This window comes from Eptatretus burgeri, chromosome 2 (assembly GCF_056783735.1).
Source record: "Eptatretus burgeri isolate ZD-2024b chromosome 2, Ebu_testis_v1, whole genome shotgun sequence".
In the NCBI taxonomy this organism is placed as follows: Eukaryota; Metazoa; Chordata; class Myxini; order Myxiniformes; family Myxinidae; genus Eptatretus; species Eptatretus burgeri.
In genome coordinates this window covers 58,231,279-58,246,183 of record NC_140962.1, presented here as the reverse complement: position 1 = coordinate 58,246,183, position 14,905 = coordinate 58,231,279, and the positions used below count along the sequence as shown (strand labels likewise).

Below are 14,905 nucleotides of genomic sequence, written 5' to 3'. Positions count from 1 at the left end.
CATCAACCACCCACCGCGGCGCCGCTTCACGTCACACCTCGCAACCGTCGCATCGCCACCGTTCTTGCGCCGCTTGTGGGTACCTGTGTTGGACTCGTGCAGGGCGCGCGCCGAACAGCGTGTACAAAACCACGGATTTTCCGCTCCAAAAACGGATCAAAAACGACACACGCCCACTTTTGTTCCGTCCAATCGGTGAGCGAGGGGCGATTTGGCCCCGCCTCCAGGGCGTTGGAGGGCGGTCGCTATATGCAAATTCATGGATCAAAATGCATTCACGCCCACTTTTTCTCGGGCCAATGGGGAGCGAGGTGAAAGGTCGAAGGCAGGGGGTCAAAGGCGAAGCCACGGGGCTTATATAAGCGACCGCGTTCGTCAGTAGAGTTGAGTTAAAACTTCGCAGTCGGTGGAGTTGGGAAGAAGAAGTCGTCGTTGTTGGTTGTTGGTCGTCGTCGTCGTCGTCGTGTGCGTTGGAGTTGAGTGCAGTTGGGAAGTTCGCAGGAGGAAGAGTTCGGGGTTGGTCGTCGTCGTCGTCATGTGCGTTGGAGTCGGAGCGAAGAGGACGGAGCTGTGGAGAGGCGGCGAAGGCAGACGAGGGGGTGCTTGCGTCGTGCCGGGAGCTGCGCACCAGGGAGGCCGACGGCGCGACCTGGTCGAGGTGGAGACGCTTGTCGCGGGACTCGAGACAGAGTAAAAATCCTCCTTTCCCCGAGCATCAGCAACCCCCTCCTGTTTCCCCCCGTGCTGAGATAGTGCGACCAAGGGGGCCCCCTTCCCACCCCCTACCAGACACTGTCCGCGAGGCCCGCGGAGTTGAGGCACCATCGCCGCTCCGCGTCTCATCACCAGACGGGTAGGCCCGACCCGGTCTCGGCCTCAGGCCCGCCTCATCCTTGAGGGTGTTCTTTTTCTTGGTTTTGGGTATGTGTTGTCGGTGCCGTCTGTGAAGTAGAATTGTATAAGTGTTGCCGTGTGCTCGGTAGTCGGTATTAGCTCTGCATTGTGTCTTCGCTTTTACATTTGCTTTTTGTGTAAAATTGCATTGTGTTTCTTTTTCTTTTCTATGTGCTTTTGGTGGAATTGTATATGTGTGCTTTCCGTTCATCGCGAATAAATGTGCTTTATGTTGAACTGTTTCCCGCTTCGCTTCGTCATTTCTCTCATTGAATCCTCATCTTGCTTCACGTAAAGGGTTGGTAGTGGGCTGAATACGCCCGATAATTGATCGAACCGTCGAGGCCGACGATAACACCGCTCGGTTATCCCGATAGTACGGAACGGGTCGCTTAAGTGGCCCGTGTCCGAAGTTGACCTGCGGCGAGGTGCGATCGCCCGGTCTACCCTCCGTGTGGGTACTTAGGTAGGTCGAATTTGGCGAGCAACCCTATCCCACGCGGGGGCCGATTGGCTCGATCGCGGTGAGACCGAAAGGTCCACCCGTGACTGGTTCCCGGCGTTAGTCTGAGAGGGTCACGACTGGATTGTCCGTCCGGTGGGCGACGTGCCGCGATTCGAGTTACGTGGCCATCAGCACGCCGGCGGGCGCGAATCCGTAACAATATATATATATATATATATATATAAATATATTTATATAAATATATGTATATATATATATATATATATATATATATATATATATATATATATATATATATATATATATATATATATATATATATATGTATATATATATTTATATATATGTATATATATATTTATATATATATATATATATATATTTATATATATATATATATATATATATATATATATATATATATATATATATATATATATATATATATATATATATATATATATATATATATATATATATATATATATATATATATATATATATATATATATATATGTACATATATACAGGGTGAGTCAGAAGTAGCACCCAATTTCTGTCAGTTGATTGTTGGTTTGCCATTTGTATTACAGTGTACAATAGGGTGTTTCATATTGCAACTTTTTTGTGCTGGTCAAGTTGGCTACCCGTCGTAGCTTTCCAATATGGAGAAAAACCCCACTCGCCGATTTTTAGAATTTTCCTCCCAAAAATGGCCGCCGGCGGCCATTTTTTCCAAAATAGCGGCCTTTTTTCGCGTTTTGACACAGAAATCGACTCCTACACCTGCTAAAATACGTTAATGTTACTTGATATGTCTATGTTTGTGGATGATTATGATTGCTATGTCTGCTCGCAGTCGGGGACAAGACATTTGGCATCCAATATGGCGGAAAAATCCAAAATGGCGTCCAAGATGGCCGATTTTTGGCCACTGGAAAGTTGTTCCCTCCGATGTGGGTTCTAATATGTCTAGTTATAGGTTTTTGGGTGTGCTGAATTCGTTTTTATGCTCTAAAATGCAGTATATCTGTCACAGAGACGTCTGCGGGGGTCATGCTCTCGCGTTAAGAAGTAGTTCTTGAAAGTCTGAAGAAGAATTTTGAATATTCTCACCCTCATTGATATCAGAAAATAACAATTAAATATTCGAAGGTCAAACATGTATTTATTTAACATATACAGTATATACACGAATTACTAGAATATGAATGCCATTATGAATGTTCTAATATAAATTCATGTATGCGTGCCTATCAGCCTCGATAATCAATAATATTGGCCATGGCATGGCATACATGGCTGTAGCGACATTTCAAATTAAAATTTCCATAGTTCAAAAACATCATTGTTCACACTTCGCTTCATATAGTTATCTTCATTTTCGCGTATATATGAAGGAGTGATCGACACCTTTGGTATTTGACACCGCAATTGGTAATTTTCGCTCTTGCCGATTCCAACGTGCCCACAGATGAGCGAGAAACGATGGCAAAACTATTGCATCAGACACCGAGACTACCTCATGATCAACTCAGCTCAGGAAAGCCAAAATTTCCGGCCATGGATGAGAATGAGAGTAGTGCCCTGTGTCTCAGCAGTTTATTAGATGACGACTCGTGGCGGTTATTCAATCTTCTTGAACTATATGATGTACTAGATGTAGAATGGATGTGTGAGCCTGCAAGCACATGGCCAGAAAGTGATGGTTACCAAAAATTCGCAAACTATGTGCACAATGTTCACGTATTTAACGACCTTGCAGAGCGTGGAATTAAGTTGATTTCGGATTTTATAGACAAAACGAGGGATGAACAGCAAAGGCAAGCTTTGCTTCAACTGGTTGAGTGGCACAGGCAGAATTATTCTGGATACCCGAAATCCACTCTTCAGAAAATGTAGATAACTATATGAAGCGAAGTGTGAACATTGATGTTTTTGAACTATGGAAATTTTAATTTGAAATGTCGCTACAGCCATGTATGCCATGCCATGGCCAATATTATTGATTACCAAGGCTGATATGCACGCATACATGAATTCATATTAGAACATTCGTTATGGCATTAGTATACTAGTAATTCGTGTATATACTGTACATGTTAAATAAATACATGTTTGACCTTCGAATATTTAATTGTTATTTTCTGATATCAATGAGGGTGAGAATATTCAAAATTCTTCTTCAGACTTTCAAGAACTACTTCTTAACGCGAGAGCATGACCCCCGCAGACATCTCTGTGACAGATATACTGCATTTTAGAGCATAAAAACGAATTCAGCACACCCAAAAACCTATAACTAGACATATTAGAACCCACATCGGAGGGAACAACTTTCCAGTGGCCAAAAATCAGCCATCTTGGACGCCATTTTGGATTTTTCCGCCATATTGGATGCCTAATGTCTAGTCCCCGACTGCGAGCAGACATAGCAATCATAATCATCTACAAACATATTCATATCAAGTAACATTAACATATTTTAGCAGGTGTAGGAGTCGATTTCTGTGTCAAAACGCGAAAAAGGCCGCCATTTTGGAAAAAAATGGCTGCCGGCGGCCATTTTTAGGAGGGAAATTCTAAAAATCGGCGAGTGGGGTTTTTATCCATATTGGAAAGCTACGATGGGTAGCCAACTTGACTAGCGCAAAAAAGTTGCAATATGAAACACCCTAGTGTACGAGAAGGTAGAAATAAATGAATGACATGTTTATCTAACCATTTATTCAAGGAAAAATTATTATGGAACTGTACCAAGCTGTTTTACTTGCAATTTTCAAAGTGCCCTCCCTCGTGAGTGATGCACAATTGCAGCCGAGCAGGCACAGAGCGGCACACACGTCTGCAGAGTTCGATATCAATTTCGAATTCCTTTTCCTGAATTTGAGCTTTCAATTCGTGAATGGTACGAGACTTTTCACGATAAACAAGGTCTTTCATGAGCCCCCAAATAAAGAAATCTGGAGGTGTAAGGTCTGAGGAGCGTGCCGGCCACTCGATCAGACCGCGGCGGCCAATCCACTTTCTGGGAAAGTTTTTATCAAGCCACCGACGAACATAACGTCCATAATGAGGTGGAGCTCCATCATGCTGGAAATAACAGTCCTGATCTTGTACCCTGGGCCAAAAGAAGGTTTGCACCATATCCAGGTAAATTTCTGCAGTGACAGATCCCTCAAAGAAAAAGGGTCCAATTATCCCTAATGGAGATATGGCTGCCCAAACTGTCACTCCAGGTAAATTTACCTCCTTCTTAACTGTCACTCTTGGGCTATTCGCAGCCCAGTAGACACAATTGTGTCTGTTAATTGTGCCATTAAGCTTAAAACATACCTTATCTGACCACCAGATGTTGTCTAGCATTGTGTCGTCTTCGTGAGGTTTAGCTGAGAACTCTTCGCAAAATTGAAGATGGCGGTCGTCATCACCATCATGAATAGCATGCATTAAGCGTGGCATGTAAGGTTTCCATTTTTTCTGGTGAAGGATATGGATAACACTTGATTGGCTCACTTCAAACTCTGCAGATAAATGATGAGTTGACTTTTGCGAACTTTGTTCCAGTCTTCTGATGGCTTCTTCAGCCTTAGTTACATTTGTTGCCGTTTTCGGACGACCGGACTTCTTTGCAGTGGCTACCGACCCTGTTGCTTTAAATTTCTCGACAATCAATCGTATGTTTCTTCCCTGACGTGGGTTAATATCGAATTCCTGTACCAAACTGCGTGCTGTTACATTTGTAGTAATGTTTCATGGCCGCAATGCGTTGATAAATTGAAAGGTAATTCATGGTTCAATTTGGTGCAAATTCAGTAACTTTCTAAACTCACAGCAATAACCTGCAAAACAAAATCAAAAATAAATAAATTGCGAAAATTAATAATCTGCAAGACAATTATAAACAACATGACTTCCCAGAAAGAATCTGACAGCCGAAAAAACAGAATTTGGGCACTACTTTTGACTCACCCTGTATATATACAGTATATATACATACACATATATTAGTCCAAAGGGAAAGACTTGCTCCTATCTGGTTGAAATACATTTGGTTGAATAAGAGTCGGCTGTATTGGCCAACAAAAGTTTTCCTTAATAACTATATATTTCCAATATTTTATGTGCCTTCTTCCAATTAAACTTTATTGAAACCTTCTTGACCAAATTACCCCAAATTTTTCTGCTCAGAAATGGGAAACAATTTTTTAGTTTGTTTGACCTCAGGAAAGTGATTTGCAACAATAATGTGGGAAGAAAATGTATAAACAGATGATTTTACTCTGGGGAAAATATAAAGCTTACAAACTACTGTATTCTTCAATTTATTGTACCACACAGGACAGAGCAGTGACAGTGAAGACTTCTCCCTGTCAGAGCCAAGCCATGGAAAGCTCTCACCCCCTCCCAGTCCTCCTGGTTCACTTAGTTCATCGACTGACAAGCTTGCAAGTTTTGACGTGCAGATCGGTGGGTCATTTATAATACATGCAGGCTACAATTACCTGTCCGAATAAGTCTTCGTTTTTTTTTTTTTTCCTACCAAGTAATAAGGGCTTTATTCCCTTCTTCCATGATTCAAAGCGATGTGAATGTGCTACTATGTATCATGCCTTTTGGTTTGTTGTGTAAATACCTTGTTCAAGTTTCCTCTGGTATCTTTTCATGTTTCACTTGTTTAATTTTTCATTTTATCACTATCACTCACTTTCATCAGCTGTTTTTGCTGATTTACTACAATCTCTTCAGACTGACAGCAGAACTCAGAGGGAGCATTGAGGTAACATTGAATATGACAGATTGAACCAACCAAGTGATATAAGTTGGGTCAAAGCCCTTGTTTTGTTTTGGTGAAATTCTCAAAGGAAAAGGATCCAACTACAAACTGCAGCCATCGTTTTGCAGGCAGAAAATTGTGTTTTATATACACATATTAAGAAATTAAGCATGGCCTATGTTTTCCTTGATCATAGCAATAGCTGAGAAAATTATTCTAAAATCTAATCTTTTGCTAAAAGGAGAATAGAAGCATCTGTCCATGTGTCGCGTGCCACGCTTCGTTCGAAACTCTAAAGGGCTTCTGCTGTCGTAGAATAATAAAAATGGTACCGTTGGAATAAGAAGATGGCAGGGTCAGTACTGGGTTACAACTCAGTCAATGATAGGTTAATATTGGTGAGATTGAAAGGACATCCTGTGAAAACCACCATCATTCAGATATATGCTCCAATTTCCTGCAACAGATGAAGAAAATGTGGAGGAGTTTCATTGAAAGTTACAGGAATTGAGAGAACAAATGCATAAAGGAGATGTTTTAATTATTACGGGAGACTGGAATGTAAAATTTGGAGAATCAGGAGTGCCAGGGATTGGAGGAACGCACAGACTTGGTATCCAAAAATGAGCCATGGGAGTGAATGCTGGAGTTCTGTGTGGAGAATGAGCTCATAATTGCAAACACATGCTTCAAACAACCCAAGTGTAGATTGTCAAACAACCCTGATGGGAAACATAGAAATCATATTGACTACATTCTAATCAACAGAAGATGGAGAAATGCTGTGCAATCTGCCAACACACTGCCAGGCACAGACTGTGGGTCAGATCATGAACTCCTTGTAGCTAAGCTCGGCATAAAATTGAGAAAAGTGAAAAGAAAAAATCAAAAACTCCACCAGATATGACATTGAAAATGTATCTAAACGAGAACATCACTCAGCAAAGCGCATAGTCTCACCTTGTGCGCTCATTCTGAACAAAAAATACCATCGTTAACTGAACACGCCACTTATGGCCCACTGCTATTATGGCCCACTGCTATTATGGCCCACTGCTATTAAGGCCCATCTACCCATATCATCCATGCACCCTATTATGTCACATACATTGCCATTATCCACAGCTTTATTGATTAATTATTAGAATATTTAACAACCACTTTTGTGCAAATGAATGCTAGATTGTGTCAATGAAGATGAATATGAAAAAAAAAATTCAAACTATATTCCCCTTGCCTCGTCGATTAAATGTATGAAGTTTTGCATTGATCTGTTAAGCGGTTCTGGAAAAGAAGATTTTAAAATATTTTTATTTCCAATTCAATATGGCCGCAAGACCACCTGAACGATGACATCATAGATTTAATTATTCACTTACATTGGGTTGCAGATTTTGATTCATCTAATTGTGGCTGGACTACTACTTCACTGACGACATCATCATTATCATGATATGTACCCCATGGGGAGTTGATGATATGTGCCAAGTTTCAATTTTTTTCATTGAGCGGTTTCAGAGATGTCCAATTTTTTTTCCTTTAATCCAGTATGGCTGCTATACCATGTGACCAATTATATCAATTATCAATAAAATATTCTGTATGGGGGGGGGGGAGGGAGTCCCTCCGATGTTTAAAGTTTTGCTTTGATCGGCCAAATGGTTGCAGAGAAAAAGAATATTAAAAGGAAAAATATATAGATGAGGACACACACAGACACACATACAGACAAACGGGCATTCCAATAATCTCGTCGGGGCGAGACTCATGAGATGTAATAAAGGTGAAAAATCATTTTTCAGAGCTGGACGAATTGTGGCAAGAGGTTGAAGACTTTGTAGAAGAAGAGGCTAAAAAAACAATATCGCAAAAGCAAGCAGAAAGAATAAGGATAAATGGCTGTCAGAAGAGGCAAGAAATGTTGCAGACAGAAGAAGATAGATGAAAATCAAAGGTGCATCAAGAGAGGATATTAAGCTGCTAAATGCTGACTTCCAATGACAAGCAAGGAAAGACAAACATAAATATTTCAGAGGCATGCATAAAGATAGAAAGTTACAACATAAAGTGGGGAACATAAGAAATTCTTTTTTTTTTTTTAAAGATCAGAGATATCACAGGAAAGTTAAAGTCTTTGATTGGGGTCCTTCGGAGGAGAACAGGAAAAGATCCTGACAGAAGAAACAGGTGAAAGAAAGATGGAAGGAATACATCGAAACACCATTCAAACGAAATAGCAATTTGACGGAAACCTTTGAAGAAAGCGAATATGGACAGGAAGCAATAGTATTAGAATGTGAGGTGCATTGCCCTGAAAGAGTTGGCAAATGGAAAAGCACCAGGTGCTGATGAAAATCCAATCAAACTCTTTCAGGTAATTGGGGAGGAGGCAATCAAAAATTTAACCTTTATCTGTAAATGAATGTGGAGCAGGATTGTATGGTCCAAAAGGTGGAAGCAGTCAGTCAACACACCACTGCCAAAGAAAGCGGATCCAAGAGAATATTAAAATAACCAAACCTTTTCCTTGATCTGCCAGAGAGAATCTAAAGGGAGTTGTTGCCATTCCTGGTGAAATGCAGCCTCCAACCATGCCAGAGTCTGCACAGGATTGTCATATTTCTTAAATGTCCACGTCCACCTAAGAATGTCTCAAACATGCTCTTTTAGATTTAAACGAAGACTCATTGATAGCCAGAGCAATGTTGTGATGGTATAATTTAGCAAGAAGCCAGTAACTGTATGAGAATGTGAGAAGTGGGTTGTTTTCAAAATGTGGAACAAAAACGTTTTCCAAAATGTCACTCCGCTACTTTTATGTCTGTAAACATGACATTGTCACTGACAGGGTAACCTGACAATCACAACCAGCAGCTCCATATCATAATGGATTCATCATCAAATGCGATAGACTCCACAATGTTATTGGGTGTAAAAGCTGTGTTAAGTGCCACCAAACCTTATTTCTACCATTAGTGGGGCAACTTAGCTAAATATAGCATAACAATTGTGCATTTTGTGAGGAATGCACCAAATTTGGCACACTAGTAGCCTATCATATTATGAACAGATTTGGATATTGGGCCATCTCAAATTCAGCCGCTGATGTCTATGGCAGCCATTTTCCACTGCCATCAAAATTTTTGAGATGGCCCAATATCCAAATCTGTTCATAATATGATAGGCTACTAGTGTGCCAAATTTGGTGCTTTCCTCACAAAATGCACAATTGTTATGCTAAGTTGCCCCACTGCATCAGCCGTGTGCAGAAGCAATCGACTATCACAAGACCAATGGATCTCCTCTGGGGTGCGAAATTCCAGTGTTGCGTGCCTGGCACCTTTCAAGTGGCTGCTCTTTCTTCTGGTTGAGAACAAGGCATGTTGTCAGTGTCTTGGCTTTGTAACCTGTTGCACAAAGCCGTTTCTGGACAGTTCTTGTGGAATACCTCCAAGGGAAATTCCATTCATGCTGCAACACTGTGCCTGTGGCAAAAGGAATACATCTGTCTTTGATATTGTTTTGTTTATGTTGGCAGACCAATCTGCTGATAACACCGAGACACTTGGAAACATGGTGGTGGGTTGATGAAGTTGGAAAGAGGATTGACGAGAAGAGGAAGTAGTTCAAGGATTGGCAGAAGGCGAAGGGTACAGTAGCAGAAGAGGCAGCATATGAAAGTTATAAGGCACCAAGAAGACTGCCAAGAAAGAGGTAGCAAAGGCGAAGGAGGCACATCGGAAAATGCTCAGAGAACGTTTGGATTTGGAAGAGGATCAGAGAGCAATATTTAGGATTGCAAAGCAGATAGCGAAAGAGAGGTGCGAAGTGATGGGGGTGAGTTGCTTGAAGAGTGAAGTGGGATTATTTGTTGTGGAATTAATGGAAGAGATATATGGAAAGTCTGTTGAATGCAGAGAATGAATGGGATGGCAACATAAGGAGCAACTAAATTTTAGGACCGGCAGAGAAGATAACTGAGAAGGAAGTTGAGGAAGCGATAAGAGTAATGAAGAGTACAAAAGCAGGAGGGCTGATGGGAGTTGTGGCAAATATGTTGAAGGCAGCGGGAAGTTGGGGTGCAAAGAGAATGACAGATTTGTAATCTGGTGGTGAAAGAAGGCCACATTCCAGTAGATTGGGAACCGAGTACCCTTGTCCCTTTGTACAAGGGGAAAGGTGACCTGGACTGTGGCTCGTATGGAGTGATAAAGTTACTGGATCATGGAGTGATGGTATTGGAAAGGGTGTTGGAGAAGAGGATAAGGAAGAAAGTGAAGATTGATGAAATGCAGTTTGGACTTGTGCCAGGAAGAGGAACGACGGATGTGATTTTTATAGTCAGGCAGTTGCAGGAGAAGTACATGTAGAAGAGGAAGAAGTAGTTTCTTGAATTTGTTGATCTGGAGAAAGCATTCGATAGGGTTCCACAGGAAGTAGTGACATGGGCATTGAGGAAGTTCAGAGTGGAGGAATGGTTGATCAGAGTTGTGATGGCAATGTACGAGAGAGCGCGCACAGCTGTAAGGACGAAGGATGGGAACAGTGGTGAGTTTGAGGTGAAGGTGAGAGTGCATCAGGGGTCAGTACCAAGTCCATTATTATTTGTAGTTGTGATGGAGGTGCTGGCTCAGATCGTAAAGGAGGGTTTACCATGAGCGTTGCATGCAGATGATTTGGTGTTGATTCCAGAGATTAGGGATGAACTGAAGGAAAAGATGAATAAATGGAAGGAATGTTTGGAGGCAAAAGGTTTGAAGGTATAGTAAATATCGTAAAGACGAAGGTGATGGTAAGTGGTAAAACATGTGGTGAGGTGGAAAGCACTGGGAAGTGGCCGTGTGCTTTGTGCAGGAAAGATGTTGGAGTGAACTCCATTCATTGTACAATGTGCACTAAGTGGGTTCATCAGAAATGTAGTGGTGTGAGAGGGTCATTAACCAGTGTGGTAGCTCCATTCAAGTGTAAGGTGTGCATAGAGGGAGTTGCAGATGGAAGAAATGTTTAGTTGGATCTTGGAGATGGCATGAAGTTGGAAGGTGTGAAAACATTTTGCTACCAAGGAGACATGGCGAATGGAGAAGGTGGATCAGACTTGGCGACAGTTGCTCAAGTGAGATGTGCATGGAAGAAGTTTCGGGAACTGAGTGACATGCTGATGAGGAACTGAGTGGCATGTCTCTGAAGTTGAAGGGAAAGGTGTATGCAACATGTGTGAGAAGTGCTATGATTTATGAGAGCGAGACATGGGTAATGAACGTGGAGCAGCAACGAAGGCTGGAAAGGGTGGAAATGAGAGTGGTGTTGGTGGATGTGCGGAATATCATTGAGAGGAAGACAAATGATGAATTGTGGAAGATGATGGGAATAGAGCCTGTGATGGATGTTGTGAAGAGAAACAGGTTGAGATGGTTGGGTTATGTGTTGAGGAAGGATGAAAGTGACTGGGTAAGAAGAGTAATGGAAATGAATGTAGAAGGAAGTGGAGGACGGGGAAAACCGAGAAAGACTTGGCTAAAGGTGGTGGAAGAAGAAATGCGGGTAAGGGGGTTAACAAGGGGAGATGCAGAAAATAGGGTAAAGTGGAGAAGATTGTCATGGAGCCAACAAAGCTAACCTCTGCTCTCGCAGGGGAAATGGCCTTAAAAATGCCTGTTGTCTTTGGGCTTCATTAACTCTTCTACAAGCCATAGTAACACAGTTTGCCAATGGAAATGTACAATATCATTACCTTCTCCAAACATTGGCCACGTGAAATTTTCTTTTTTACCAAGTTTATACACTTTCTGCACTGGGAATTCATAATTGCCTTCATTTCGTGATGAATGGAATATGTAGCCTGTGTATGGAGGGTCCATTTATTATTGAAAGAAAATTTTAATTTAATTCGATTTTTTTTTAGCTAGCAGCACTGTTTTGTTGGCGCTAACTTATTCCATTTGTTTATATAGTTCTTTCATGGAGTATGCTGTACTTTCATCCTTTCATAAAATATACTGCTATTTCGGAGGAGACATTCAACCATCTTACCCATATACATTTAATAGGAGTATAATAGAATGTTAAAATATTCTGCTCTACTGTCAGAAAAAGTGTAGGCCATTGTGCTGTTGATCTCAAATTCTTAGCTAAACCCAGAGAGGAGATGGACTTCTCCAATTTTCAATATCCATGGAAATGTTATCAAGGCTAATCCCTTTGTGCCACTGCAGTAATCATTATGGTTAACTGACAGTGTTTTCAAAACCAATAACAGTTTTGTCACAATTTTCATAGTTCATTAGGGGAATGTAGCATGACATAAGTTGGTTCAAAGCAGCCAAATGATGTTGCTCAGTAAATACTGAGCAATATCATTTGGTTGCTTTGAACCAACTTATCTCATGCTCAAGGATGATACTTAAGGTCTATGTTGCTAACAATGGAGGTGGTGTGGGTGGTGGATTTGTTACCTCAGAGCTGCCATCCCTGAGTGGTGCTGCACGGATCACCTGGTTGCAACAGAGGTTGCAGCAGATAAGGGCGTACTACATGGCTCTCCGGTCTGAGGTTGCCTCGATCGACCGGCGTCTGAGGAAGTTTCGACGACGTGAGCGGCAAGGTAATTATGTGTCAAATTGTTTCCTGAGTGTATTTTTGTTTTTTGCTTTTTGTACAATTAACAAAGGTGGCACACAAATACACCTTGTCACACATATTTGTGGATGATGTGTACCTTTCTGTAGCTTCAGGATCAATCTGTTGCTCAAACACTATTCATAAATCAGTTTGTTTGTTGTCCAAAAAACACAGGTAATCTTTCACTTCTAAAATTGTTTTTGATCCATGTAGTGAAATAAAATGGGACTATCTAGGTTTGGGAATCAAATGAATGCATTCTGTGCTTTTGACAACAAAAAAAATCTTGATATTTGTAGGTCTTGCAGGTTTAAATAAGAAAATGCCTGAAGATCCCTTGAGACATTTTATTTCTCATAAAAGTTTTTTCTTTTTTTTTAATTAGCCATCCCAATGATGTGAACAATTTTTTTTCTCAAACCTCTTCCAATTCCGCAGTATCTTCTGATACATTTTGGGCACGTAAATTATTATCTGCATCCATCCCAATTTATAGCTGTCCATAAAATAATTGGAACCATCTCTTAGTTCTGAGTGAACCGCATTGAAAAGAAAGTGAGGAATGCTTATTTTTGCATTGAATTTCAACACTCACTTGTATTACCTTTCTTCCACAGCTCTGACTTATTCTGAAGCATCCTTGGACTCACATGCTGACCCCATCTCCTCGCACGCTCCACTGGCTTTGGACTTTGGTTGACCTCCTCAACCCATTGGCCAACTTGTGATAGGGCTGCTCATTAGTGGGGATGTGAGAGTGGTATTACATTGCTGGACCTTTTTTTAATCCCACATATATACCAATGTTGTTTGAGTAATACCGATTCCACATTTCCATTTGCATATTTTGGCTGCTTGCAGTCTGAAGCAGCCAGTAATGTACTAAATATGGTTGACTGACTCGCGTTGATACCAGCTGGCTTTGAAATTGTCAGTAGAAATCCAGAATATGATCGAATCACCAATGTATATGCTTTATAAATACAGTACTGAAGTTGTTTCGTGTTTTCTTTAATATCTTCAGGAATTGTTTACCGTTGCTGCAGCTATGAGTTGTACTTTAAATACGTGCCAAGTTATGTTTGGATTCATATTCTAAGCCAGCGTGCATACATTGGTATTTTTACTCGCGTCCATCAAAGCAAGGCTGCACGATTTTCACAGAACTTTTGAGAACTCTTTTGCTTGCATATATCACCTTTGTGATTTGATAGATTTATTTGATACTTTTTTGCAAAAAAAATTATTTACAAAGGAAGTATATTCTCATATTAAAAAAAAAAATGGAAAATTCAATGTATAGAAGTCGTCGATGGTCATATTTCTTTTTCTGTATCTTGTGACGTTAGTGCATTGTCGTTTTTGTAATCTGAAATTGGTGACTTGTAACGTTTTGTTGTGGGACTGCACAATACACAAAATAGGGTCAATGTAGTAGTTTGCTTACGATTTAAGCATTAAGAACATTGTGAGTGGAATCATTCGTGACATAATGTGATTATTTTCAACGTTTTGATGCATCTTTTCTTTATGGTTTTTTTTTTTCACGACAAATTTTAATTTTGAAACTTTCTTTCATTTTTATTTTATTTAATCCTTCCCTTTTTCATCCTGTTGTCTTGGAAATGACAGTCAACTGTTAGCTTTTGTAACTTCTTTTTTTTCCTTTTTTTGTGATTGCCACTCATCCACATAATCTAACCTTTGGAGAGTTTTGAGGATTTATGGTGCTAACCCATTGCTTCTCAAGCAGTTTCTCACTGCTGAAATGCTGGTCCGTGTGGCCATAGAATAGTCTGCCTTTGTTAATCGGATGCATTTATAGTATGAGCTTAAGATATTTCCAACACACACACACACACACACACACACACACACACACACACACACACACACACACACACACACACACACACACACACACACACACACACACACACACCTCAGCATAGTTTGCAACTCACTCCTGTGAATAGATTTTTGCATTTCCTCAATTTCTGACACAAACAACTTATAAAGCAAGTAGAAAAATAAATAAATAAATAAATAAATATGGACGGCAAAGCTATTTCCCACGTCTCCTCTCCCTCCCCCTGACCCCATCCCACTAATAACATTATATGAGGTTAGTTGATTATTATTGATGGCAT

At 40.7% G+C, this 14,905-nt stretch overlaps 1 protein-coding gene across 13 annotated transcripts in view; it reads left to right on the top strand.

Moving 5' to 3' along the window:
- Positions 1–14,697, top strand: part of ARID4B (AT-rich interaction domain 4B) — a 234,781-nt gene extending 220,084 nt beyond the window's left edge. For all 13 annotated transcript variants that reach the window (XM_085869446.1, XM_085869443.1, XM_085869444.1 and 10 more), the window contains 3 exons: positions 5,702–5,830; positions 12,595–12,738; positions 13,373–14,697. In XM_085869446.1, the coding sequence (XP_085725572.1) occupies positions 5,702–5,830; positions 12,595–12,738; positions 13,373–13,455 (356 nt within the window). In that variant the 3' untranslated portion in view covers positions 13,456–14,697. The remainder of the gene's footprint in view (positions 1–5,701; positions 5,831–12,594; positions 12,739–13,372) is intronic.
- Positions 14,698–14,905: the final 208 nt, after the last annotated feature.